This window comes from Anser brachyrhynchus, assembly GCF_964034855.1.
Source record: "Anser brachyrhynchus genome assembly, chromosome: 19".
In the NCBI taxonomy this organism is placed as follows: domain Eukaryota; kingdom Metazoa; phylum Chordata; class Aves; order Anseriformes; family Anatidae; genus Anser; species Anser brachyrhynchus.
Genome location: NC_137712.1, coordinates 10,481,330 through 10,509,170, shown reverse-complemented (window position 1 = coordinate 10,509,170; position 27,841 = coordinate 10,481,330). Strand labels below are relative to the sequence as shown.

Genomic DNA, 27,841 nt, shown 5'->3' with positions numbered 1-27,841 from the left:
AAGGATAGATGGTGGCTAAGTCCCAAAGGGCAGCAGACAGGGAAGGAAATCCGTGCCCAAATGTGCCAGGAGCAAGTGCGGAGCCCAGCAGGCCCTGGTAGGACACCCTGCTGGACTTGTCTGGGGCCAAGGAAGGGGAGTGGGGTGGCCAGGGCGTGGCGTGGGATGTCCCTGGGAGCCACAGGACAAGGACACGAGACAAAATCTTCCCGCGTCCCAGGCTTTGGTCTCTGCTCCTGGAGCAGGTCCTGGTTTTGGTTACAGGGGACACTTTCTCCCCTGCAGAAAATGCTTCCCAGGGACTTTTCCACCTTCTCTTGAACACCGCTCGCCTCCTCGTGCCTTTGTTCACCTCTGGCTTAGCCCCTGCCCCCCCTGGATAAATGAAAGCAGCCCCCAGGCACCTGGGCTCCATCCCAACCCCACATGCCCTGCGAAGGCAAGAGGGAGCACAGCACGGGCATCCCAAGGGGGTACCTATTTTCTATATGGGCTGTAGGAGCAGAGACCGTGTTTCACACCTTCTCATCTTTCTTCTGATTTTATTTCGTTTGTTTGATTGGTTTTGGGAAATAAAGCCATCTGAGCAAATGGAACAGCAGCAGCCAGACAGCGGCTGCATCGGGTGCATTTGCCATAGTCCCGCTCTGAATGCCAAACATCTGGATGCTCCATGGCTGGGACGGGGAGGGCAGACATATTTCGGTCACACGAGATCAAAGACGCCACCAGCTTTGCAGCGGGGCTGTCCCCAGCCACCACCAGTGATGGAGCAAGAGCTGGCAGCCGGGGCTCGAACGCAGCTGCAAGCGCTGCCGGGGCTGGTTGTGTTTTGCTGATAGCCACAAAAAAAAAAGTTTCTCGATTGGCGTGCGTATGACACGGGGCACACGGGGCTCTTCCCAGCCTGCACGGAGCTGCAGCGGAGCTCAGCACGGGACAAGCAGCCTGCACCAACCTGACCCCGATGAGTTTGCTGGGGCTGAGCGGCGCGGGCAGGAGCTGCGCCCGTCCCCGCCACGTCCCTGACTCAGAGCCACGGGGCGAGTTTTGCTGCGGTAGGTTCAAAGTGCTACAGTAGGAAAAACTCCGGTTTAATGAGTGCTTCAGCTGCGATGGAACGTCAAGGGCTTCGAGTTAATTGAAACAAGCCAGGGAGGGAATTTTTCAGCCTGAGCTGAGGAAGCTAGAAAAAAAAAGAAAAACAAATCAGGGCTATTGGCTCATCCCCGCACCGTGCAATGGGAGCGCTCCGGCCAGCGGAGGAGACGCCGCATCCTGACCGGATCCCGGCTCAGGCCACGCCGGGAGCCCCAGGTACGTGCCCGTTGCAAATCTCTTCCACTGGCAGAGGAAAGAAAGAAAAACGTAAAGCCTGAAAACGTGTATTGATCCTTCTTTCCTCCTTAGGTGCTTAGAAATGGCTTCAGTCCCTCTGTGGCACTTTATAAATGCCCCCGCTATAGAACATAAACTATTTTGGCGAATGCTCGTTTACACAGGGAAGTGCTAAGAGCGCTTTATTTGTCACCGCTTGCGAAACAAGACGTTATTTATGTTATCGGGGGGATGCGAGCGATGTGATGGTGCTTGGGTAACGTGGGAGGGATTGCTGGGGCTGCTCACCTCTCCCTGTACTTTCCAAATCTTTTTCCTCTTTTTTTTTTTCCACCCCTGAATTTCCACATTTTTACTCATGCGAAAAGCTCCCGGTGCCTCCCCCGCTTGCTGTCCCTGCACGGCTGGGACCTCCCTGACCTGGCCGCAGCGTTCCTGCGACGCCACCGAGCCTGGCACGTGAGGGGCTGAAGCCGCCAAAGCCGCTTTGCTTTGTTTTTTCCTTCTCTTATTGTTTTAGCGAGGTAGGGATACAGCTCTGCTCGGGGAGAAACAATGGCTTCAAACTGGCACTTAAGGGTTTTAATCTGGAGTGCTCTGCTCTGAGTTTCTTTAAAAAGAAACTGGGTGGAAATCTTTGCTCTGCTGCGAGAAGAGCGGCGGCAATCATTCACCTTGCTCTATTTATAAACTGTTTAGAAAGCCCACCATAAACCGAGCAGGATGCCTCTTCCCTACAAGGGACATTCCGCAGCCCACACGTAAACTGTTTGGGTTACTCAGGACACGTTAAACCAGGGCTGCTTACGAAAGTTGGAAATTTTTGCTAACAGTGAAACAGGGAACAGCGCGGAGCTGGGGCCAGCTCAGTGGCCCCGGGGCCACATCCTGCCCGGGCAGCCTCTAATCAGCATTTCTGCTGCGTGGTTTTGCATTGAGCTTGCTGCAATTTGTGCTTTTGGCCAAAACGCTGAGTTTTGAGATGCTCCCAGCCTGCTGTGCCCACCGTGGGAAGGATTACAAATTCCTTCTCTTTTTTTTTTTTTTAATTCTTTTATTCTTCCCTTTTTGGGGTCACAGCACCGGCTGCCTCCCATGGCCCAGATATTTCCCAGGAGCATGGGAGCTGCATCCTGGGGTGCTCCTGAGCTCCTGGCAGCATCCTCAGCCCCAGCTGCGCCTGGGGATTCACTGCCCTCACGCTGGGGCAGGATTTGCATGCGCCTGGCTTACAGATGCCACAACGCGGAGGAAAACAACAAAGTTGGTGTGAAAGCAAAGGCAGCAACGGGAACGCGTGGGTGCCCCAAACCAGTGCGCTGGGTACCAACAGGAGGGACGGGGTACCCCACTGGTTCGCTTACCTGCAGTCGATGGGTACCCCATCATTTCCCCTGGGATTTTTCATCCCTTTAATCCCCGGGGAGGCCCTGGCTGGGGCCGAGCCGTGGGAGAGGCCGTGTTTGGGCAGGATTTGCATTCCTGGCCCTGCAGGAAGGGCCGCAGCAGCGCCCGCAGCCGTTGCTCTCGGTTCCCCGTGCGGGCCCCGCGAGCGGCCGCTTCCTTCCCGGGGGGGGGCCCAGGCTGGGGCAGGCAGGGAGCGAGGGCAGGGGGCTCGCAGGTGTCCCGAGGTGAGTGGGGGGCTTGGGAGGGGAGGGGGCTGCCCCCAACACCCAGCCCCTGCTCTGCCAACCTGCATGACCCCCATGCCTACAGCCCCCCCTCTGCGCTGCCCCAATACGTGGACTCACCCCCAAATCGCATTTGCCCCCTTCCCCGCTGCACTGCCCCAAGCACGTGCGTGCTCCCCCCACTGCTCCATCCTTCCCCCCCCGCATACGCCCCCACCTTGTTGCACTGCTCCAACACACGTGCATGGCCCCCCCCAGCCACACTGCCCCCCCCCAAGTGCTCCCAAATGCTCGGCCTCCCCCCGCACTGCCTGATGCCCCTACTTGTTCCCCCACTGCGTGCCCCCCATGTACACAGCCCCCCCATTGCATTGCCTGCATGTGGGTCCCCCAAAGCACGGCCCCCCCCCAGCACGTCCGTCTGTCCCCCCAGCTTCGGTGGGATGTAGGCGCCCCACAACACCACCAGGCGAGCATCCCTCGGTGCTTTCACCCTCCTCTCACTCTCCTGCGGCGTTTTGGGGGCTTCCTGCTCCCCTGAGCCACGTGCTGGGGACGCTTCACTCCCCTCCCAAATTATCGCAGCCCATTTTTCCTGGGCTGTTAACATTCCCCAACAGCCTTCAGGCGGTGGCTGGAAGCCTCTTGCCCTCCTAATTGCTGCTTTTAATGAAGTGGGGAATATTGCCTTTTTCTTTTTGATGGTGTTCAGCCACGCTGAGCTCTGCTGGGGAGAAGCTCCCCCATTGCAAACCCCTGAATTAACCAGAAAATGCCTCTTTTTCCACCTGTGAGGGTGGCAGCTCCCAAAATGCCCACCCCAGCTCCTCCGGAGGGGACCTTGCTGCGGCTGCCACCCCAGGTGCCGAGCCCCTGTGCCTTCGTGACTCTGAAATCCCCACGCTTGCAAGGATTTGTTAGGCAAATCCCCCTGGCTGCAGCAGATTCAGCAGCCCCATGCAGGCTTGGAAAAGTTTTAGGATTATTTTTTCCCACCTATTTTTGGTCCTGGGCAGCTGCTCTTGTGGGGACCAGGTTTCATCTCCCTCTGTCCGCTTTCCCCTGGGGTTTCACCCAGGAAAAAAAAAAAAAAAAGAGCTTGAAAGAGTGCCCAGGGATGGCTTTGGGGCTGGGCAGGCATTGCCAATTGGCGCTGGTTTTTGGGAAAAGCCCAGCAGGGCCATGCAAGCACAGGTGAGAACGTGGGGCTGGCAGGGCACATGCTTGGGGGGACGAGCTGCAGGTGCAGCAGCCTCTGCACCACCAGGGCTGCAAAACCCCACTGCTTTTTGTCTCTCCCTTAATCTTGTGAGTGGAAGAAGCCGTCTGGGGTGAGTTTTTGCATGGGGCTGAGCTCAGTCAGGTCCCCTCTGCAGCGGGCATGGGTGCTGTAGGGGGATAAAGGCATCAGTGGAGCCTGGGGGGGGCAAAGCTCCTGCACTGCAAGACCAGGAAGACACAAACCAATGCCTCCCAGCTCACTGTTTTTGGCAGACTCACGACTTTTTTATGGACTCACTCCTTTTTCCTGGTTTCACCCCCTGGCTTTGCCCCAAGCTGCACCGATAACCCCCGAGCACACCGCAACCGCTGTAACCTCTCCGGTGCTGGGCTGGGGTTAATCACACCCCACGGGGTGGGGATGTTTTGCCCAAACTCGGGGCTCTCGAGGCTGATGAGCTCACCTTGGAGCCCCATCCACGCCCGGCAGCCTTCGCACGAAGCGGCTGCACCGGGCTCTGAGCAAGAGAAGGGCGAAAACAGAGCGGCCGGCGGAGCAGAAGGAAGTGCCGCCGGGGCCACTCCTCCGCGCCATTTCCTCCCTGCGCCTGGGTTTTTATACAGATGCAAGGGGCAGCGCGGCGGCCGGCCCGTCCGAGGCCTCAGCCTGGGCTGGGGCGACCGAAGGGGAGCGCCGGCGGCCAGCCCCGAGGAGAAGCTGCGGGTCCCTGCGCTCCGTCCGGCCCCGTCCCCTGCACGCCCTGCGGCCTCGCACGCACCGAGCTCTGGTTGGTGAAAACCTGGGGTTGGGTGGACAGCTGGCTTTTGGGGCGTCGCGGGTGGGTTTTGCTTTGCTACCATTTTCATGCGGTGTTTTGGGAGACGGTGAGCATGTGCGTGCCCTGAGACACAAAGAGGTTTTGGGGTACGCTCCCAGGCTGGCCCCATGGTGCAGTGATGTGGGTGGCACGTCGACTTGGGTGGCACAGTGAATTGGGTGGCACAGCGATTTGGGCAGCATGGAGCTTTGGGCATCTCGGACTTCCCCAACAGCCAGGGTCTCCCCTCCTGGCCCCTTGGTCCTTGACCCTCTGCACGGGGCCCTTTTGCTCACGTTTCCCCCGGAAATGTTTGGTTGCAGATGGAGGTGGTTGATTTCAGTGCGGTGGGGGTGGGCAATCATCCTTTGGGGTTTTCCAGCTGTTCTCTATTTCCCAGCAGCTTCACCAGCCCCACTTTTCCTCTTCTGCTTCCCAAATTGCCAGGCTCGGGGTGCTGCTCCCTTCTCCCTGGGTGCTCAGAGCCGTGGGGACGTGGCCCCGCAGGCTGGGTCAGGCTGGGCTGGAGCAGGGCGAGAGATGAGCAAGGACTGAGGGACAAGCTGGCGGAGGAGATCCCGAGCTTCCTCCAGAGCGTTTCCAAGCTCAGTCCCTTCTGTAGGGCTGAAGCAGTTGGGGGGAAGTGGCTAACTGTGTTTGCACGAGCACTGGGGATGCCGCAGATCTCATTGCTGGTGATTTTGCTTATTATTTTCACCAGACGTCCTAGTAGGGTGCTGAAGGCACGTCTCCGCATGCTGCCGCGGCTGCCTCCCCCATCCCTATTGAGCAAGCAGGGGCCGCTCTTACAAAATTCAAGTCCTCAGTAACAGCAGGTATTAGGCCCTGACTCACGGTATTAGCAGGATTATTTTATGCATGACTGGACGTAGTCATTGCTGGAGACGGGGCTTGGTGCCTCCACCCAGCCTCCTTCAGCTCAGCATGGAGGCCTTGCCATCCCGTGCTGGGGGACGGATGGGCTGCTCGGGCTCTCAGCTGCTGGGGAAGGGGCCTGGGGACCCCCGGGCTCCAGTTGCAGGCACCATGGTGGCAGAGTCGTGGAGCCACACAGCACTTCGCCAGGGCTGCAGGCAGCAGTGGGGCAGCGCATTGCGACCCTGCAGCATCCATTGGGGTGTATTCGGGATGCGGCACTGCTCCTCACGTTATTGCTCCACTCCCTGAACCCTCGCATTTCCACACCCCTCTATACCTACGGGGATAAGAAAACTTTGTGTGTGTGTGGCAGCACAGAGGGGGGCGGTCCCCAGGCAAAGCTCCATAGCGCAGGGCTGCTCCCAGCAGCTTTTGGGATGGCCACGCCAAGGGGCTGCAGGCAGCGCGTGGGCAAAGACCAAACGAGTTGGGGAGAAGCAAGCGTGTGGCCCTGGGGTGGTGTGGGGACAGCTCAGGGACCCCAGCAGTGGCCCCCAGCTCTGCTGCCCGCACCGCCACTGCACGTCCTCGCAGGAATCTTGCCTGGCTGGTTTTATTGCAGGGCACGGCCAAATCCTGCGCAGGGTCAGCAATTAGCGCTCAGGGCTAATTGCTGCACGGCAGCAGCTCGCACAGCCATTAGCGCGCGGCGAGCCGCCTGCCCTGGCCCGGTTCCCACAAGGAGCTGAGTGCCGGGTTTGGGCACAGCTTCCCTGAAGTAAAACCCTTGCCTGAGCACGACGTTTTGCAGGTTGGCACCTTCCTGCTGCGCCGTGGCGAGCGAGCACCGAGCCCTATGGGGCCACCTCCTCCCCGCAGGCGTGAGGCTTTTGCCAGGGGCTGGGGCTGATTTTCCAGGTGGCCGATGGAAGCGGCTCTGCTCGCCTTGCCCGTCCCCGCTTCCTGCTCGCGGGCTTGGCGATGTCACCGCAGCCAACTGTCCCCTTGCGTCAGTGCTGGCGCGGTCTGGAGGCGGCGGGGAAATGCCCTCCCACCGTGACACAGCTCCGCCGGCAGCATCTTCGTGCAGGGCAGGGACGGAGCCGGCACTGGCGCTGCCGCACGTGGAGGTGGCCGCATCCAGACCCGAAGCCCTGCTTCCGCCTGGGGGTTTCCCCGGCAGGTCTGTGCTCCCATCGTCGTGTCCCGCTGCCGGAGCGCATCCTCTTCCTCCCTGCTCACCGACCGAGGTTTGTCCGTGCATTACCCATGCAGCTATAATTTTGGGGAGATGCTTGTGGCCCTGTGCTCCCCTGTGCGGTTCTGGGGTTTCATGTGGGAATTGGGGCAGTGAAGGATGGGGGACAGGAGGGTGATGGGGCTGTGGGGCAGCTCCACTCTGCTCCCTGTGTCTGTCTGCAAAGCCTCAGCACAGCTGGGAATGATCACCCCCAGGGCAGTCGCCGTGCCACAACAACCCGTGCCTGAGCTTTTTGGCAGCGAGTTATCCCGTGCACACTTCCACACCCCAAAAGGTCTCCGTGGAGGACAGGCGAATGTTTCCTTATGGGGGTGTGCGTACGTGCATGTGTGCATACGCTGGGGCAGAGGTGTGGTTTTTGTGTGCTGCTCCTGCCTGGCAGATGTTAGGGAAATCAGAGGGGGCAGTTCTGGTCCAGGGCAGGGTCTGCCTGCCCACGGTCCTGCTGCTTCCTCAGCTGGGCAGAGCAGAGGCGGGTGCCCGCCTGTCCCCAGCCCCAGGTTCCATCCACCAGCACCCATCTGCCCTCCAGGAGTCGATATCTGGGCACACCAGGGGGTTGTACGGTGGCATAATGATATTTCCATTTAATTTTCTGTTCCTTTTCCAATCATGCTTAATGTCGCTTTGGGTTTTTTTTGATCCCTGTCGAGGACTGAGCTGATGCACTCCTGGCAGCACACATCATGACTTCTGATCCAGCCAGCTCCGAGTTTTCCTTCTGTGTGTGAGGCCAGGGTTATCTTCTGGGAGAGGCATCGATTTGCATTTATTCACACTGAAGTTCACCTGTAGCCTTGTGTGTCTGGAAGGTCTTCCAGAAAGTTAGCTGAAGTCTGAAAGTCTCCCTCTGCCACCCTCCTGTGGCTGATGGCTACACATAATTGCTCTGCTTGTAAGACAGTGGGATAGCTTCCTCGTTTGGCTGCTATTAGCCACTTTCTGGTCTTACATAGGTTGATTTTATATTGTCCTTTTTTTTTCTTTCAGAAAAAAATATGATGTGAATGTGCTGTAAGAACCAAGTGAGATGAACGGAGAGTTGTCCTGTGAGAAGGCGGATGGAGAAATGCCGGCTGCCATGGGGGATGTGGGAGGAGAAATGCCCAGTACTGAGGGTGATGCAAGAGGAGACATGCCTGGTGCTGAGAGTGATATAAAAGGAGAGATGCCCAGTGCTGAGAGTGATACAAAAGGAGAGATGCCCAGTGCTGAGAGCAATGCGAAAGGAGAGATGTCCTGTGCTGAGAATGATGCGAAAGGAGAGATGCCCGGTGCTGAGAGTGATATAAAAGGAGAGATGTCCAGTGCTGAGAGCAATGCAAAAGGAGATATGCCGAGTGCTGAGAGCGATGCGAAAGTAGAGATGCTGAGTGCCGAGAGTGATGCAAAAGGAGACATGTCCAGTGCTGAGAGTGATGCAGAAGAAGAGGCCCCTTGTGCTGAGGGCAGTGTGGAAGGAGAGATGCCCTGCACAGACAGTGACGGGGAGGGAGAGATGCCCCGTGCTGAGACTGATGCAAGAGGAGAGGCATTGTACTATGAGAGCGATGGGGAAGAAGGGCCTGATACTGAAAACCCTGCCTCTTCAAAGAAAATCTCTTTTATTTCTTCTCCCTTGAGGGCAATTGTCCGCCTTCGACGGCGATACCGGGTGCAAAAGAAAAGCCGTCTGCATTTAGAGCTCCCTCGAGAAAAATCGTCGGAGCATGTCCATACGCGGCTGCTCCAGAGGCAGTTTTCCCTGAACCGACCCAGCCTGTACGGCTCTTCCATGTCCTTCTTTAATCAGAGTGGCTTTGAAACGTCACAGTACTTCACCTTTGACACATCTGTGGAGCAGCGTGCAATGAACAAATCCAGGCGGAAAAAGAAACGAAGGAAATCGCGGATAGTCCTGTATCCAGATAAAACAAAAAGATACCTTCCAACAGAGGAGAAGAGCAATGCGAAACGCTGCCTCCTCTTGCTCATTGTCATTATCTTCTTCCAGATTCTCAATGCTATAGAGAACCTGGATGACAACCTCCAAAAATACGACCTCGATGGTTTAGAGAAAACAATGCACCGGGAAGTATTTGGGCAGAAGGTTGCTGTGGAAAGTATTATGGAACTGCTGAAAGACTATCTGGCTACCCACATACACAACAAGCCTCTAGTAATTTCTTTAAATGGCCCAACAGGGGTTGGGAAGAGTCACGTTGGCTGGCTGCTGGCCAAACATTTTCGTTCTGTCATGGACAATGACTTCGTGCTTCAGTACTTTGTTATGCATCACTGCCCAAACGGTGCGGCTCCTCTTACTTGCGAAATAGATTTGTCTAAGAAAATTTCTGACATGGTTACAAGAGCTGAAATAGAAGAGAAGATACCGTTGTTTATTCTGGATGAGGTTGAGCTCATGTCTCCAGTCCTGCTGGATACTCTCAGCCGATTCTTTGAACCCAATCAAACCAACGAGTTCCTGAATGCCATCTACATCTTAATAAGCAACATAGGAGGTGGTGAAATCACTCAGTTTGTTATCCAGAACACATCTGCTGAGCTTCTGCGTCAGAAGAGGGGAGCTGAAGAGCTGCTGAGAGTTGTCCAGCCTGTGCTGATCCATGCCCACCCTCTCTGGAAGTCTGCAGATGTCATCCCCTTCGTTCTCCTGGAGAAGAGTCACGTCATCAACTGCTTCCTAGAGGAGATGAGGAGGGAAGGGCTGTATCCTGACCAGGACCATGTTGAGAATTTAGCCAGCCAGCTCAGTTACTACACTACAGGCGACAAGCAGTACTCCAGGATGGGCTGCAAGCAGGTCGTGGCCAAAGTCAACCTGCTGTAGTGACTTGCTGCAGAGACCAAATCCTGTGCTCAGGATTTACAAAATTCTGGGCTTACAGAGGAGAGTTACGGCGGACTGTGGTCCAGGTGGCCTTCTGCCACCTGCTCGGAGGCTGCCCTGGTCGAGGCAGTGGGACGGCAGCCCAGGCTCCTCTGCAGCACGATCGCTCTTCTCCAGATGCCTCACTCGTTCCTGCTGTGCTGTGAACAAGGCACGGTCAACAAAGCCCAAGCAGCCTCCCAGTAATTTGGAGATGCTTTGTTTGTTTCTTACGTGCTCGTTCAGGATACTGGTCATTAAGGAGTTGTGAGATGAGAACAGATGTTGTGGAGAACAGACCAAAGGGAACGAACCATGACCCATTTGGGTTTGCTGTCTCGGCAGCAAAGGGAGCTGCATCTCACTCCTTCTCCAGGCTCAGTCTTCACCCCTTCCCTCTTCTTGGTCCTGGCTGGTGTTGTGCAAGGCGGGTGGCTCTGCAGAGCAGAGGCAATGCTGCCAGCATTGGGGATGCCTTGAGAATGGAGAATTTGTGGCTCCTCACCCCTAAATGCCTGGGCAGTCAGAGCTCTGCCTTCTCCATTTCCTACGTGACCGCACGCTCCTGAGGTTGCTTTGTGTTCTTGGACTGGTTCCTGAGCTGTTGCTCAGCTGAGCTCATACCTGAGCTCACCTTTGGCACCTCCAGCGAGGTTTCTGCCCTGTGAGTCTGTCTGGGCTCGCCTCGAAGGCTGCTCAGCCGTGCCAGCCAGGGCAGAAAGCACTGCCGGAGTGGTTAGGGTCTGGTGCAGGCAACTTGTCCCGAGAGCTCTTCTGCTTTTTGCTCCTGGGTACACTTCACCATGCTCATTATCTAGAAAGCCCAAAATAGCAACTGACAGATATTAAGCAACACACACTGGAAAAGACAATTTGGGCTGTCTGGGCCAAGGATGGTGAGATCTTGAGCCTGTTCCCAGTGCTGCAAGGCCAAAAAGAGGTTCTGTGCCACTGAGACCCCATGGAGAGCATGTGGCCTGGAAGCACTTCAGGAAAAGCACAGATCCCTGTTTTGAGCAGGCAAACGGAGCAGGTATTTATGGCATTGCTTTTTCAGGTTTTGGTTTTGTGCCCAGATCCCCTTCTACAGTTTGCTGTGAATTATCATATACATAATCCTGTGGATGTTTGCACTGGTTGTTTGATTTGCCTCTTTCTAACTGTCGACTCCAAAGACTTCTGTCACAAATTCCTGCTTCCAGAGCTATTGTCAGGAATAAATCCAACCTATCCTGAATAAAATCACTCAAAGTACTTTTCCTCTATTTCACTGAAATGTGGTTTTCCTCTGAAATTTCTCTTCTGCATCAATGCAGCTGACTCAGACTGGGAGCAAAGGCTGCAGCTTTGCTGAGTGCTTTTTGCAGACCACCTCGACGCAGCGTGTGCAGCTCCTGGGGTTTGCCTGTGGTAAGCCAAATGCCCCAAAACACACAATGCAGCGGCAATGAAAGCTGGGTGCCGCATGGCTCCTCCACCCTATGGAGCTGCCTGGGGGAGGATGAGGTCAGAGACCATGGAAATGGGCCCTTGGATGAGACAATGCGGGGCTGGGAAGCCTGTGCGTGGCTTCTCCTCTTGCAGCTACTCCGTGGAGAAGCCTTTTTCTCCTGCAGAATTGCCTGTGAGAGCAGCTGGGCAGAGAGTCCACAGGGCTGGTTGCATGGCTTAGGGGAAGGGTTCTGAACGAAGCTGAGCCACCCTCTAGATACAAGCGCAAGACGGCCAATCTCCACAAAAAGCGACGTGTGTGAGCTGGTTTCCATAGCTTAGTAAGATTTTACCACCAGCACAGTTAATGTATTTTTATCCTGGATAAGAAACAGAAACAACACAAGGACCAGATTCCCTCCCCATCCAGCTGGGAGAGGGACAGAGGTTATTTCCGTTTTCTTCTGCCACGGTCTCCCTCTTCTGGGAGGAACTCAAAGCTCAAGCGTATGACGGGAGGGGTAAGCATCACCCACGCTGCCCGCACTTGGGAGAGGCAAATGTGACCAGCGGCTATCGTGTTGTGCTCTGGGGTCCTGCTGAAGCAGGCACCCATGGGCATTGGATTGCAGATGGCTTCTGTGGTGGTGTCAGGACAAGCAGCAGTGCTGCCTTCGCAGGGAGCAAAGCAGTCCTGGCTCTGCTGAGCACAAGGCATGAGGTGCGCTCGTGCATTTAACGAACTGCCAAGGCTTTTGCTTCTTGTGAAGCTCCTCTGAGAAGGAGGCGCAGCTTTCTGCTGCATGAAGGGCACCTTGGGGACCACCTCGGTGCTGAAGGGCCAGTGCTGGCCCTCCCCGTGCTCCCAGCACTCCTGGCAGCTTGTACCTCTGGAGGCCTTTGTTGGAAAGCATGGGCACTTCCAGGCTAGAGAGATGACTTTCCCTGCTGGATGACTCTCCAGGCTGTTTCCAGGACTGGGATCCCAACTCAGACAACTTCTCCAGGTTGTCCCAAGTCCCACCCTCCCCCAGCATCCCTGCTCTGATGTCTGTCTGTGCTGCCCTGATCCCCAAGCTGATCCAAGGTCCTCTGCAAAGCCACCAGCCATGCCAGGTGCTCCAAAGGGCAGTGGAGATGGCACACAGGCAATCCACAGCTCTGAGGCCCGGGAGATCTGTGGATCATACCTCGAATGCTGTGTGTAAGGGAAGCTGGTCTAAGGGAAAGGAACTGCTAAAGAGAGTTGAAGCTCATGGTTTTCACTAGTGGTCATGCAGGGTGTCTGTGGCTCTTGGCCTCTGCACAACACAGGAGAGCTCTCGTGACCACGGAGAGCTTCTCTGGAGCTGCTCCTCTGAATCACCAGAGCTGCTCCTACACCCACCTGGCACCGAAATGCTGGGTGAGAGGTCTGGATCTAGCAGTAAAGGTCTCCTCTGGTGAGACTTGAATGTGATGACCAAAGAACAGTGGCTTGTCCTTAGTCCTCTTCTGTCTCGAATACTCCTGACACAGGACCCAGGGTGCTCCCAGAGAGATTTCTCTCCATGGCTATGGCTGAGGTGCAACGGTTTCATGTAGATGAACCTCTCTGCATTCCCAGGGACCTGTTGTCCACTTTCCCCCCCCGGCCCTGTTTCTCCACCTAAATGAGCCTCACTGCTCAGTGCAGCTACGTCATGCTGGCCCCTGTTCCTCTTGATATCTTTGTTATAGTCAAAAGTTGTGGAAATATGGCTTAGTAGGAGATCCCACTAGGGATAAAGACACTGATGACAGCTGCATCTCTGTCCTGTGCTTTCATCAGTTCCACAGGTGAAAGGTAGCTGCTCTAAATGTGGGAGCCACCGTATATATTTGGTGTAGGTGTGGCTGGGATGGCATCCTGGGTTGGCAGAAGGAGGTGAGAGCTATTGTTCAGCCAGAAACACCTCCTTGTTGAATTTGGAGCCGTGCTTTGCTGTGGGCACAGCACTACGTTTGGCCCCGAAGCAAGGCATAGGTGGCTCGGTAATTGAAGCAGTGCTGTGAGAACTGTTCCCCATCACGGGCTGGTGGGTGCTTGTGGGGACTCTGCACCCCGAAGCCAGAGCTGTGTTTGGGCTGAATTCTCTTTTAGCATTTACCCTGGGGAGAGCACAGAGCGATACCAGGTATGTGCTGGTGAGGACGTGGAAACTGCTGACGTTGCTGCCTGTGGAAGAGGCAAAGGATAAAGGAGGGTGAAAGTAAACACGAAATGGTGCTGTCTTGCCCAGCACTGAAGGTATGACCACGTTGGCCTGGTCAGTTCTGGGCTCAGGTCAGGGATGGGGATCCCCATGGCTCCTGGGTACAGGCTGCGTCACCACCACGTGTGGCACTGTCAGACCCCGGCAGTGGCAGCTCCAGGAGCATCTTCCAATATCAGAGACACACCTAATTAATGGCAGCTATTAGATCACCAGCAGGGCCTGCCCTGACCAGCCACACCCTGTGCCAAGTCACCCCCAAATCCTATAAAAGCACGGCTGAGACACCAGTCCCTGCGGGAGCTGTGTCAGAGGAGCGCTGGGGCCCACCTCAGCCCCGTGCCTGGCTCAGCCTGCAGCCCGACATCCTCACCTCATCGCCGTGGACCAGCCCAGCACAACCCTGATCCCTGGGCTGACTTCCCAGCCTCAGCCCGGCCCCACCTCGGCACCATGGCGCTGCTGGATCTGGGCTCGTGGTTCACTCTGGGCTCTCAGCTGGACCTGGCCACCACCTTGGGCCTGCCCTGGTGGCCCATGCAGGTACTGTGGGGGCCAGGGAAGGCCGGCAGGCCATCAGGCCGAGCACGCAGCTGGTGGGGAAGATGCAAGGGAAGGAAGTGGTCAAGGCACCAACCGCCTTCTCCCCGTGGGTGCCTAAATCTAAAGTGGACAGAGACATCCCTCCTTTTGGGGTCAGCGGGGTCTGGGGTGTGACCCGCGTTGGCAGAACCCCTCCCATTTCCCCAGAGGAACCCCCCGAGGTGGGGGACGCCTGGCCTCAGATACCTTCACCCCCTTCCCTGACAAAGCAGCCTGGCTTTGGGTTGTGGGACAAATCCCTGGGGCAAATCCCAATGCAGGCTGTGGGCAGCCCGGCTGGGCTCCGTGCCCCATCCCAAAGTCATCTCATTTCCCTCCAGGTGCAGGAGATGTCCTTGCCAAGCTGTGCAGGGCACCCCTGTCCCAGGGGTGTCCCCAGCCCCCTCCATGCAGTCTGGGCTCTTGGTAGGTGGTTGGGGTTTTCCCTGCATTTCTCCATGAACATGGCCCAGCTCCAGCCCGAGGAAGCGGGGGCACGCACGCATTCTGCGTGGGCTCTGAATAACTTCAGCTGCTTCCAGGAGAAGGGGTTTGTGTTCAAGTGTTCTTAAAAAGGAGCTAATCCGAGCTGGCTCCATCCATCAGAGCCTGCCTAAAGCTGTCTCCGGAGGTGGGTGCTGGCTGATGAGGCTGAGCCCCCCCCCCCCCGTTGTTTTTTTTTCACCATGGGACAATGATCCAGTGGTGGTGCTGCACCGCAGAAATGTGCCAGCCGTACCAGTCCCCAAATGCCACCAGTGCCACCAGAGCTGCTCCTCCCGCAGCGTGCACGCCCTCGGTGCCACCCAGAGGGACCTTGTCCTCGCTGGCTGGTGCCTGTGGCCGTGATGGCTCTACAAAGAACTGCAGATGAGGTGTGACATCGGTCTGGAGCACTTGAGCAGTACTTGCAGACGGATGCAAACTGGGGCACCACTTGTAGGGGGTGCAAGGGCAAGAGTAAGGCAGTCCCCACATATGCTTGTCCTGCACAGAGGAACGTAAAACTGATGATGAACCCTAGAAGGTTCAGTGCTTCAAGGTGTTTCTCCCCGTAGTCTTCACGAAACACTGTAGTTGCAGCTGGGAAAGCAAACTTTGCTCATGTGCTGGGCTGCAGTAGGGGAAAAGAAATTGAGAACAGCTCAGCTGGGGTTTCCCAGCAGCTGTGGGTGATGAAATTCATTGGAGGAAATTAATGCAGAGGAAACTGCAACAGCTTGTGAGACTGCACGGAGGTGGGGTGGGATGCCAAGAGGCTGAGGGGAAAGGAGCACCCCCTTGGGAAGGGTGGGAAGGCCCAGGGAAATACAGGAGCAAATATATTAGCAGCAAGCACATAGCAAACAAGGGAGAAGTAACACCCAACATCTTCCAAGTTATGACCCCAGAGTTTAATTTTCTCATTTATTGGGGTATTTGGAGAATATCTGTTAGTAGCTGTTATTGGGATGGACTGGAAGGAGCTTTCCAGAGCTGGGTCCCTGTGGGACGCTGTTTGGATGGGCAACCCGGAGTGAGGTCTGGCAGAAGGAGCAGCAGGGGAGGGCAGGAGCGAGCGAGTGCACGTCGCGGGATGGGAGAGCGAAGGGCTGGAAGGAGAACAGCCCTGGGGCATCGCCACGCCAGCAATAACACCATGGGGCTGCAGGAAAGGCAAGCATCCCATTAAAATGTATAAATAGGTGTGTTGCATATACAAGGGATGAAGTAATGCGGGGCTGCGGCTGGTGTGCGGGGGCCTTATTTGGGCACCCTGGCAGGAGGGAGCCTGGGGCTGCATCGCGCGAGCCATCGTGCCCACAGACATGAACTGTGGCAGGGGGAAAGTTTCAGGTGAAACACGATAAGAGCTTTCAAATATGCAAAAGATGGGAAGGAGACAACGGGGCTCGGTTTGCCAGGCTCTCCTCATACAGGGCGTGGAGTCAGCTCCGGAGAACATGGGTTAGGTTAAAGTGCAGGAAAACTGCTGCGGCAGCAGAGCACCAAAATGGGTTGATGACTGCAGCTGCAGAATTGGTGCCATTGAGCTGGGGGATGGAAGAGGATGCTTGAGCAGGGCTTGGCCTTGGTGGGCTCACAAGCTCCTGTTTTGCTTGTCTTCTATCACCCCTTGGTGCCTGCCAATGGCTCAGCTGTAGCTTTGTCCTGCCCAGCAGACAGCTGGTCTCTTCACAGAGATTGCACCAGCTTATTGTTACACCTCTCTAGTGGGTGCATTTGGGTTTGTAAAATACCTGGGTTTAGGTGCAAAGTTTCAGGCACCTGTATCTGAAAAGAGCCAGGCTGGGGAAGTGTGGTGAGATCAGCAACCTTCCCAAAGGGACTGATTTCCCAAGTGGGGTGAATTAGAGGATGAGGGAATCAACCGGCACTAAGAGCAGAGTATGCAGAGTTAATCGTTTAACTAAACCAGGCTAGAACTCCATTTACTTCCCTTCCACTTTTCCTTAACCTTTCAGTTTATTAATAGTTTTTGGATTTGATTTTACAGGGTACATGTGGAGCCACCTCAGAGGACTGGCAGCAATGTTGCAGAAGGGGCAGCTTTCTGCTGCGCAGTTCCAGACCCTCTTGCTCCCTGGGTCACTGGGCAGATGCAGAGCTCTGCCATGGGGCTTAGCATCAGCTCCTGCTCCTCCTCCTCCTCTGTGGGGATCGCTGAAAAGAGCTGCTCCTGGCCATGTGCTGGATGTGCGTGGTCTGGGGTTTTCAGTGGATGCTGTTCTGAGTTTATTGACATTGAGCTTCCTGGGTAGTTTTTTTATCAACTGATCCCCGAGGCTGGGATTCAGCTCTCCTAATTATGCATCCTGAGAAAGCAGTGAGTCGGGGCTGGGATTTCCCAAGCCCAGCACTCTCGGAAGAGCCTGTCCCAGAGCCCAGACCTGGGAAGTGCCACCTTCCCTGAGCCATGGCTCCTGCCCTGTGCTCCCCGGGCAGGGTCAGGTCCCTGGGGCCATGCGATGCCCTTGCAGCCCCCAGGTTATGCCAGCCCAGTGCAGCTCTGCAATCCTTGATGCAGCAATCTCAGTGTGCTGCTGATGGAAGCCACCAGCACCACATCCAACCCCCAGGTGCCCTGCCATGGTACCCAGCCATCCTCACCCAATATCATCTGCCTAGGACAGCGTGAGTTCCACCAAACCATCTTGCCCTGCATTCAGCTTTTATTGTTAATCGTGCATCGCCCTACAGGGACTCAACCCTGGGGACAAGCCTGCAGGGACCGTAGTCTTCTTCCCACCCATGTGCTCCAGAGTGCGGCATCTCACCAGTTCTCCACAGTTTTTGTTTTCTTCTAACTTTTGGCGTTAGCCCCAGCTTCACCAGAAGGAAGAGTCCTCAGAAACCCATCCTGCGCTGGATCCCAGCACCTGACCCCTGAGAGACGTGTGTGCAGTGGGCATTTTTGTGGTCAGCAGCTGATATGTAAAGGGAGAGGTAAATCATTAACCGCAGCTGAAAACCTGTTTTGCCCCTCTCCTGCTCCTGTAACTTGCCATGCTAGCCAAATGCTCTCACTCAAATCAACCCCATGTGGTGGTGTCTTACCTGGTCTTCTAAGAAAAAACAAAACAAAACAAAAAAAAAAACAAACCAACAAAAACAAATACCACAAACCTGGAGAAAGATACTCTTGGATCTGAATGGTTTCCCTCTTAAACTTCTTAAATAGCAACAGCTGTGTGCAACTACAAAAAGAGTTGCTGACACGACTGTCTGAAATCAGGGGATGCTTGGTGCCATGTTCCCCCAGCTTCCATGTTTTCCCAACTCTTAATTTCCCGGTAACTTTTCTGAGGCTGCAACCAAAGGCATGGCATGTACCCTGTGTACCCCTGTTGTCATGGGCTTGCTTTGCCTTCATCAGGGTCCTGCCATTTCTCCGGGTGCTGCTGGGGCCTTGGAAAGTCAGCGCTGAGCTTTTTCTTTGAGTGTGAGCTGGTCCTTGGCTTCAAGGTTGTTGCTTATCTCTCCGATGCAAAAAAGGGCTCATGTGCCTCAGACCTTGGGTTTATCCCAACTATTTCAGATGATGTAATGAGAGTTTCTGCCCCTCCCTGCAAACTTGCCTAGCACAAACAGCACCGTGATTCTCGGATGTCTTGAGGTCAGAACACAGAACTGAACACTGCGGAACGCCTTGGCCTGACGCGACCCAGTGTCCTCAGCTCGTTCAGTGCTATGGGCTCCATCCTCAGCTGCAAAAGCTGCTCCACACCCGTTCTGTCAGTCCCATTACCCATGCTGGGGCCTTTAGGGTTGCATGCTTATGCCAAGGATCTATCACCTCCACCTCTGAATGCTGCTCCTGATGCATCCAAGGCTCATTTTTTGGCCTTGGTGATCCATTGGTGAAATGCACTGAAGTCTCTGGATTAGACGGGATGGATAACGTTCAATTCTTTGGATCCAGTTCAACAAAAATTGTTTTTTCATCTCCTTGCACCTGGTGGGCAGAAGATCTGCTTTGTGCAGTGCTGATTCATCTTAGTTCTTCTCATTTGAGGAGGATCCAGTGACCTGCTTGGACAAGCTCACCTGGGAGTTATAAATACATCCTTGTGTAATCATACTCACATGATAAGCTAATGGGTAATGATGATTGCCAATAAGGAGAGGATTTGTCCCTACAGGTAGGGACCCCTATTTCTGGGGCTCGTTTTGAGGTTGGGTTATTACTCACGTTCCTACAGCTGGGTGCTGGGCAGTGCTGGTGAGATGGGCTAGGTGCACGAGAGGTGCAGGATGTGGAACCTCACTGAGAAACCTCTGGGTGATTAACACAAAGTGATGCCGCTGGTGACAGAACCGGGGACAGCTTCTGGACAGGCTACATTCCTGGCCACTGGGAGCTGCCCATTACCTGCACCGAGATAAACACAGCTCATGGTGGGACAGGGCTGGAAGAAACTACATTGATCTGCCTCTCTGCGTGGGGATGACCCTGGCTCAAACAAATGGGATTGACTGTACCACCAAATGTTTGATTTGGGCTTTTGACATCCACCATCCAGCCAACGCCCGGGTGCATTTGGTGCCTGGTTTGGGCAGTTGCCTGCACCACTTTGCCCTCCGAGCTGAGTCGAGCAGGCCTGAAGCCCACGTCCCGGCAGCGGGAGGATTCCTTACTAATCCCCAGCCTGACTCATTCGCGTGCGGGGACCAGGGCGGGTCCAAGGGCTCAGGCACCACAGGGCAAAGCAGCAACAACCCCACATGAAAAATGCTTTTATCGCGTGCTTCTTCTAAACCACCTGCATGACTTAGGTGCTTCCTGATGATTTTGCAGGGATTTTGCACCAGCCGTGGGAGGCAGATGCCCGGCAGGGCTAGGATGCTGCTGTGGGGCCCGTGTTTAGCCATCAGGGGAAGGAAGACCCATTTCACCCCGCTCTGACCAGTGTCCATGAGAGGTAATGGCTAAAGAGGCTGCTTGAAAGGATTCCTTACATCTTAGGAGTTGTCCTCCTGTGAACTGACAATGATTAGGTGATTGTGGAGGCAGCGATTTCTGTTTCCCAACCCTCTGTTCTTTGTCTTATAGGGGAAAAATGACCACCAAAGGCCACCAAAATCTGTCTTCACACCCCAGTTGTGTCTCAGGTTTAAACACATGCCTGGGCAGTGTGACTGCCCTCAGGAAGGCATTTTGCAGGTGCAAGTGTCTTGAGGCAAGTCACTGGCTCCGGCATTTGGTTTAAATGGGGTTAGGGTTGATGGCAAAAGCCACAGGCGGTGTTGCCTCATGGAGCTCCTGCATCTAGGTGGCACAGAGACCTGGAAATGGGACTCCACAGGTTGGAGTCTCTGCCTTGGTAGCTAAATTTTGTTTCTGCCCAAGACCTGGTTTCCAGTGGGATCACCCCCATGGGAGTGTTCACATCACCACAGCAGCGACATGATGGTGCTTTATAAGGTAGGAGTTGGATGCCCTGCAACTTAAAGCCAACCACCGTTTTGTTCCTCCAAGAAGGGTCAAGCAGGCTATGCTACAGAGCCCAAAACAGTTTTAAAGTGAATTTGTGCCCTTTGGATGTGCTTTTTTGTGGTGACTACAGGCTGCCTGAGAAGACCTTGCAGAGATCAAGTTATATTGGGTTTTACATTGGCTATCCCACAGCTGATTGCCAAAGACATTTTGCAGGAGCCCACTTTTCATTCCCACCTGCGCTGGCAGATGTGAGCGCGTGAGGTACCCCATGCCAACAAACATACATGAAGTTAGCAGCTAAATCTTCTAACTTCATCACAAAGATCCCATGGAGAGCTGTGGAGACCTCTCCAGAAGGTTTGTGGGCACCCAGCCCTTTCAGGCTCTGTTTAGTCATCATAAGGCACAAAGAATTTGAACACAAGTGTTATTTTTTCCTTTTCTGGGCATATCTGGGATTGAGCTTGCCAGAGCAAGTGCTGAGGTGCTCATCTTCTGGGGCATAGTGCTGAGATTGCACAGGGTCATAACAGAAACTGGGGTCAAATGCACCCCTCCAGCCATGCTGGCGGATGGATTGGGAAGGCAGCTGAGAGTTTACCTGTCCTCAGACTCCGTTTCTGTTCTTTATAGCAGATTTGTGGAGTTTAATGAAGGCTACGCACTCAAAAGCACCGAAATGTCTTGAGGCAAAGCCTTGATAGACAGCTGTAACACAGGGAAGCAGAACTGGGAAGGAGAAAATTTGGAGCATGCTCTCAGCCTTCTGTTAGCAGCGTGTGCCCGTGGGCAGGTATGGGGTGCTGGGGGCAGAGACATTCCTGGGCGGTTTGTGAGTCAGCCGAGCTCCTCCCATGACAACTTCACTCATCAAAGTTGGTATTTATAGCACGGGTAGGAGTAGGGAGAGAAATCAAAGAACAGCTCCCCATAAAGAAGCATAAATCACTCCAAGAGTTCAGCTCTGGGGTTCTACATTATTTGCGTTAACGAGAACGAATAAAAGCGCTGTTGTTATTAATAATATTTCTTAATATTATTTCATCAGTCTGCTTTTTCAATTAAAACTATCTTTAAGCAGAGAGAGATTTCCATACAATTCTCCCAACTTTCTGAGCTACCCCGACAGGCTGCTAAGGACATGCTGTCTTACACGGGAGAAAATATTTTCTCCAGCACAGATCTGCTGAAAAACAGTTCAGAAAGTCTGTCTGGGCCGATGCTTGCTGTCCGAGCTGTCGGGAGACCTCCAGGCCTTCCAACAAAGCGAAGCAGGAAAGCCAGGAAGGTGCTGTACCCAGCCCGGGTGAGAAAATATTTGCCACGCCCGGAGAAAGACCTAGTCAAGCGTTGGCTGCTCTTCTGTGTTGGCATCATCCTCGTGCAGGTCCTAACCGAGGAGCCTGAGCAAGAGAGACTGGCTGGGGGAAAAGGTCCTAGGCAGCAGCCGCTCTGCGCACCAGCAGTACCGCCGGCTTCACAGCTCGGGGCAGCAGCAAACAGCTCCAGAGAAGACAGAGCCATTTCAGAGGCCCTGGCGATCACTTTCTCATCGGCTTACGAGCACCAGCCTCTCATGCAGACCACAGCAGATGTGCCACAACAAGCCAGGAGACAGCCACACACCTTCTGCAGGCAATGCTTGACTGGTTTCTCCCGTGCAGAGCACTGAGCTGCGTGCGAGAAGCTGTCCTGCTCCTGCTCTTGGACACCAGCTGCTGGGGCACCGTCAGCAGCACAGGTGCCCTTGTGAACTCCTGCACCCCTCAAGGGGACACGAGGACTCTGGATGGTGACACGGGGCCAGCGGTAACCAGAGGAGGCATCGAAGCAAGCCCGGGGCTGCAGCAAGAGCCATGCAGTTTTTAATGCTGATCCATTTGTGACTGCAATTAGAGATGGGACTTCCACAAGCTGTAACAAAAGGCTGCAGGCATTACATTTGTATGCCTGCATCGGGTTTGTACTGTGCTAACCTTTCTGTGACTGTTGTATAACTTCCTTCAGTGCCTCTGTTTGCATGTTGTAATTTGGTGTCAGCTCTCACATATTAGAAGAAAGCTAGGAGAGTGCAAAAATCCTGTGTGATTTTCTCCCTCTGTAATGCTGTAGGAATAAAACTGTTAAGATCAGACTTTCACAACATGTGTCAACTGAAACTTTAAAATTAAGAGTTGTCTCCCTGCTGCACCCTCAAATCTGCTGACCATCCTGGGGAAATAAAACTGCCAAAACAGCAGGAATAGTGGGGTCAGCACCACAGCAGGGCTTGGGAACAGACTTGCTGGTGCCCAGAACCAGGAGAGGGTTCAGAGACCCAGGTGACAACGAGAACCAGAGCACTGGGGTGAGATTTCATCTTGGGAAAAAGCTGGGAGATCCCTGAAGGAAACCATAGAAGCTGCTGGGAAAGAGGGCTGCTCAAGGGGGAGGATGATCCAGAGATCATCAGAGGTCTCTTCTAGCCAACACTTCCACCATGTGTTTATCAAAGTGTTTCTGGGAATATAGCAGTGCAGTGTAGTTCTGTGTGAAGGATGGGATTAGTGACTGGTCCAGGGCAGCATGACCCCAGATTTTTCTGAACAGAGCAAATGTGATTGCATCTGGGGTCCACATAGTGAGGTGCAGCTCAGAGAGGGGCTGCTGCTTCCCAGACACGGACAGGCTCCTTGAGTTAGGAATAAAGAAATTCCAGGCTCAGGACCTGCTTCTTCTCCTTGTCTGGCCATAGGGCTTGTAGCAAAGAGACACTCATATCTCCTTGCTGGAAACGAAGAGCCCAGGACTTTCAGTGGAAGCTGCTCTGAGTATCCTAGTTTGTTTTATCACTCATTCCCTGAGGCTGGGATTCAGCTCCTCTAATTATGCATCTCAAAGAAGTCTGCATAAGTCACGGCTGGGATTTCCCCAGCCCAGCACCCTGAGAAGAGTCTGCCCCTGAGCCCGGACCTGGGAAATGCCACCTGGAAACCCTTCCCCAAGCCATGGCCCATGCTCCAGCCATGTGTATCTTGCGTGGCAGGGCTTGGCCCATGAGGGTCGGTCCCATAAGACCACGCTCTGGTTTTGCAGCCCCAGCCTTGCCCTTCAGACCTCCACCCCAACCTCTCACTCTGCAGGACAACTTCCAAGTTTTGCTGATCTACTCAAAGCTGTGTCTAGACAGACTTTCAAAATCTCCAGGCATGGAGATCCCACCACCTCCTTGGCCAGCCTCACCCCATCACCTGGAGCTTAATTCAGATCATTTCCATGACAGCCAGCTGGTGTGACTCACTTGTCTCAGAAAGCAGGTCTTTTCACGGAAATAGCAATTAGTTCCTCAGGCCCTGATAAGAGCAAAACTCAAATGTTTTGTAATGACCTAGAGCAGCTGCACGTGACCCGTGAGTGGAAGGAAGCTGGATTGCACGTGCAGTGATTGCAGAAGAGGTGTGGAAAAGCCAAGAACAGCACTGCGGGCCAAAACACAGTACTGTAGGGTGCTGCAGCTCATGGCAGTTACAAAGAGACCTGCTTACCTCAAAAAAAAAAAATTTAACTGAAAAAGCTGAATCACCAACAGAACTTGGCTACTTAATTTCAAATGAAAAAAAAAAAAAAGAAAAAAAAGAGCAATCGGTCAGTGTGCAGCCAGGGAACTGTCTGGAGAAAGCTGCTGGGACATGATGTCTGTGAGTGGTGGTCCAGGGTCAGTCCTGCAGTGGGGCTCCACATCCCCTGTGAGGTGCTGGGGAAGACGTGCATCACGGGGAATGACAAAATGTGGAGTTTTGTAAGCTCATGAAATAGTAAAGGCTGTTGAAAATGTAAAGGTCGTTCAGCAATGGCGGGCGGGTTGAAATCTTTCCGAGCTGACTGCGAATTTGGTGAGCAAGGACTTTCCTGCAGCGCATCCCAAAGGCATCACGAGAGGGCAGCAGAGACAGAACCTGAGCAGGACCCACAAGAGTGGCCTGTGGTGTTTTAGACACCCGAATATGAACCTGCAATGCCGCATCTGCAAGAAATGCTGAAGATGCTTTCGCTACCTTGCTGAGAGCTGATTTGGTGGGAAAGCAGAATCTGTCAAAACAAATGAGTGTGCTGGAATGTAAACCAGCAGATACAGAGACCCCTTAAATATATATTAAAAAAAAATCACTGAGTCTTACAGGCGGGGTAGTTCATCGTTCCTTATGTCACGGGACGGTGAGCTGAGATACAGGCAATGCAGATGTAACAGAGGCCATTTTCAACCAACTTCCAGGCCAGCCATCAGCAGCCTAAGCCTATGCAACCAAGGAAAATTCATTTCAGACCTGGCGACTTGAATGAGCTAAATGCAAAAAGGAACATCACAGCCGGTCTGTTGCATGCAGTCCAGCATTTCATGTTGTGGTCAGCCCCTACACCCACCTGGTAAGTTCCTGTTTGCTCCAACACTTGTTTTGGCAGGCTGTAACGTGGACAGGTTCTGCTCAGGCCGAGGGCCGGAGTGAAGGACGCTGCCAGGAGCCCATGTCCCTGCTCTGTGGCATGGTGGTGCGAGTGCTGCTGCGCAGCCGACCCTAACCCAGTCCTCTCGTGGCTGCCCCCAGGCATGCACGTCACCACGTCAGTTCACAGTTACACTCATTAGCTCCAGCCGAGCTGGTGGGGGACAGGGCAGCCCAGAAGGACGGATCTGGGAGCCCTGTGGTGCCCTGGAGGTACAACGTGTCTGCTCCAGTCTCAGAGCAGCATATCCAGACAGGCTCTGCAGCCAGGACATGCCGGGATCCAGTCCTGCACTTTTAGCAGACGCCAGCTGTGTCACCCTGGAGGTCTCCACCTCCCCTTGAAGTCTGTCAGCCTGTGTCACTTTCCATCCCTTCCCACAGCTCCCAGTTCCTTGCTCTGCCCGCTCCAGAGCCTTCCCAATCCACACAACATCCCCAGCCCCTCTATCCTCGAACCTCCCCTTCCTCCAACCTCTCTCTTTATCCAAGGCTCTTTGGACCACCTCAGCCCCCTTCCTGCTGCCCTGGAGCCTCCCAGTCCCGCTGGCACAGGGACCTTTTCTCCAGCACGTGTCCCTGCTGGTAAAATCTCTCGGCCTTTAAAGCAAACAGCAGCCAGATGTCTACTGAGGGCAGTCTCTGGGCATTCCTGCCCTGTGCCTTGCCTGGGAATGTCCCCGGGGAGAGCGATGGATGCGCTATCCCAGCTCAGTTTGACATTACACATAATAACTCTCCTGTGCCCAGCAGTGTCCCCAGGAGCTGTTTCATTAGTGCTATGGATACATCCTTCAGGACCAGGCATGCTGCAAGATGCAGCACACCAAAGCCACTCCAAAAGGGCTTCGCCTGCCCTGTGTCCCCGATCCTACAACACCCTTGTGACTCCCAGTCCACAAGGCCATCCCAGAGTGGGCACAGTGGCTCATCCTACAGTGACTCAATATTTTTTTTTCTGATGGACACACAAACAGATTGTTCTCAACCTTGCTAGTGGGGACCCAGTCTCCGGCACCATAACAGAGAGATCTGCGTCAGGCTTTCGCCTCTGCCCAAGGCAGGAGCTCCTCTCCTCGCTGGGCGCGAGGGGCAGCAATGCGTGCGGAGGCGTGCCATGGGAACTGTAAACACAGCTGCTTTCATTAGACACATTATTCACCCTCTGGCTCCCTCTAATCCCGCCTGTCACACTGATGGTGTCTCAGGAGTGTAATGGATGAAATATTAAAAAGAGTTTTCGTAGCTGGGTTGCATGGCCTCACCGCAATCCTACGCACTGTGTTGCACAGCTGGATGTCGAGAAAAGGGGAGCCTGAAAAGATTACTGCAAGTACAACTGGAGAAGACAAAAGTGGAGGAAAATGATGTGGAATCAATAAACAAATGAAGGACCTAGTGAAACCACACCCGAGCCCGTGCCTCTCCTTGCCTCAGTGTTAAAGAGACATTCTACAGCTAAGATCCATGAAATCGAAAATGGGTTGAAGTTGGGTTTGCTGTTCACTCAGCAAAAAAAACCAACCAACCAACCAAAAAAAAACCAAGAGTGAAAATCATTTACAGGAAACCAAGCACTAGGTGATGAAGACCACAGGGTTACCCTAGTGCAGTGTCTCCTCTTCCAGCCTGCCTAAGGAGTGTGCTGGGGGTGGTGGGGGACATGCTGGCACCAGGGCAGTGATGGGAGCCCTTGGGGACACAGCAGTGACCAGGGGTAGCGCGGGGTATGAAGCCATAGCCCAGGGACATGGCAGGGCCCTGAGATACACGGGTGACCCAGCAGTGCCATGGGATACACGAGGTAACTTAGGCCATGGCAGGCATGTGAGGTGCACCAGGGAAACACAGCTAGACCCTGAGGCGCAAGGGGTCACCAGGAAACATGGCAGCACCCTGAGGCATGTGAGGACACAGGAACATGGCGCACCCTGAGGCACATGAGGACACAACAGGGCTGCAAGGCACACAGGGGACACGGGGCTCAGCCCTGAGGTGCGCTGAGGCACATGGGGACACGGTGGTGCACTGAGGCACACAAGGACACAACAAGGCAGTGAAGCACTTGAGGGACACAGGGCTCAGCTCTGAGGTGCCCTGAGGCACACGGGAGACATGGGGCTCAGCCCTGAGGAGTGCTGAGGGCCATGGGGACACGGTGCTCAGCCCTGGGGTGCACTGAGGGTCATGGGTCCAGCCCTGAGGTGTACTGAGTGACACAGGGCTCAGCACTGAGGTGTGATGAGGGACATGGGGACACAGGGCTCAGCCCTGAGGTGCACTGAGGGACACGGTGCTCAGCCCTGCGGAGCACAGAGGGATACGGTGCTCAGCCCTGTGGAGCACGGAGGGACACAGAGCTCAGCCCTGAGGTGTGATGAGGGACATGGGGACACAGAGCTCAGCCCTGCAGAGCACAGAGGGACACAGGGCTCAGCACTGAGGTGTGATGAGGGACATGGGGACACAGAGCTCAGCCCTGCGGAGCACAGAGGGACACGAGGCTCAGCCCTGAGGAGCACAGAGGCACGCAGCGCCCCGAGGCACGCAGCAGGCACAGGCACAGGGCACAGCCCGGCCTTATCGAGGCACCGAGAGACGACGCTCCCGGGGGCCCCGAGCCGGCCCCGCTCCGTGCCCCAGCAGCGGCCGCTCCCCCCGTTCCCTCCCTCAGCGCCGCGGCCCCGGCAGCCCCCGCCGCCCGCGGGCTGTCGCTTTAAGAGCGGCGAAGCCGCGGCCGCCCCCGCCCTCGCCCTCCCGGCGGCCGAAAGGGGCCGGGACGCAGCGCGGCCGCCCGCAGCCGCCGGCCGGGCCCTCAGGTAAGCGGCAGCGCCCGGCCCCGCGCCGCCACCACCGGGGGAGGCGCTGCCCGGGGCGGCTCCGCTCCGCCCCCCCCCGCCGGCAGCCCGCGGCGCTCGGTGCGGGGCCCGGGGCGGGGAGCGGCGGCCGAGCCGGGGGCTCGGTGCCCGCCGTAGGCCCCGCTGCGCCCTCCCGGGGCCGGCGGCGGCTCCTGGCGGCCGGTTCCGGGCTCTGGGGCACGGCCGGGGCCCCTCGGAGCGGCCGCGGGGCCTCGGTTGCCTCCCGCCCCCGGAGCCGCGTTCCCCTCGGGGCTGGGGGTGGCACGCACAGGGCTGGCTGCCTTGGCTCCTCGGCTG

The 27,841-nt window shown here is 55.2% G+C and overlaps 2 protein-coding genes and 1 long non-coding RNA gene across 8 annotated transcripts in view; 2 read left to right on the top strand and 1 right to left on the bottom strand.

The window, feature by feature from the left end:
• Window positions 1-969: 969 nt before the first annotated feature.
• TOR4A (torsin family 4 member A) lies at window positions 970-11,282 on the top strand. 6 transcript variants are annotated; one of them, XM_080561503.1, is made up of 2 exons: window positions 970-1,317; window positions 8,139-11,282. In XM_080561503.1, the coding sequence occupies exon 2, from the start codon at window positions 8,179-8,181 to the stop codon at window positions 9,976-9,978; it is 1,800 nt and encodes a 599-aa protein (XP_080417629.1). In that variant the 5' UTR covers window positions 970-1,317; window positions 8,139-8,178; the 3' UTR covers window positions 9,979-11,282. The 6 variants fall into 6 exon arrangements, with proteins under 6 accessions (XP_080417629.1, XP_080417630.1, XP_080417627.1 ...); XM_080561504.1 differs by lacking the exon at window positions 970-1,317 and adding an exon at window positions 2,477-2,969; XM_080561501.1 differs by lacking the exon at window positions 970-1,317 and adding an exon at window positions 4,742-4,978.
• Window positions 11,283-11,420: 138 nt separating this feature from the next.
• Window positions 11,421-26,415, bottom strand: LOC308180250. The gene is made up of 3 exons (XR_013940848.1): window positions 24,607-26,415; window positions 23,172-24,479; window positions 11,421-17,169 (listed from the first exon to the last, which is right to left on the bottom strand). It is a non-coding gene; the product is annotated as an uncharacterized lncRNA (long non-coding RNA).
• A 935-nt stretch (window positions 26,416-27,350) lies between these two features.
• LOC308180209 (discoidin domain-containing receptor 2-like) overlaps window positions 27,351-27,841 on the top strand; it is a 60,310-nt gene continuing 59,819 nt past the window's right edge. Inside the window, exon 1 of the mRNA XM_080561428.1 lies at window positions 27,351-27,505. The gene's annotated coding sequence lies outside the window, so the exon portion shown is untranslated. The remainder of the gene's footprint in view (window positions 27,506-27,841) is intronic.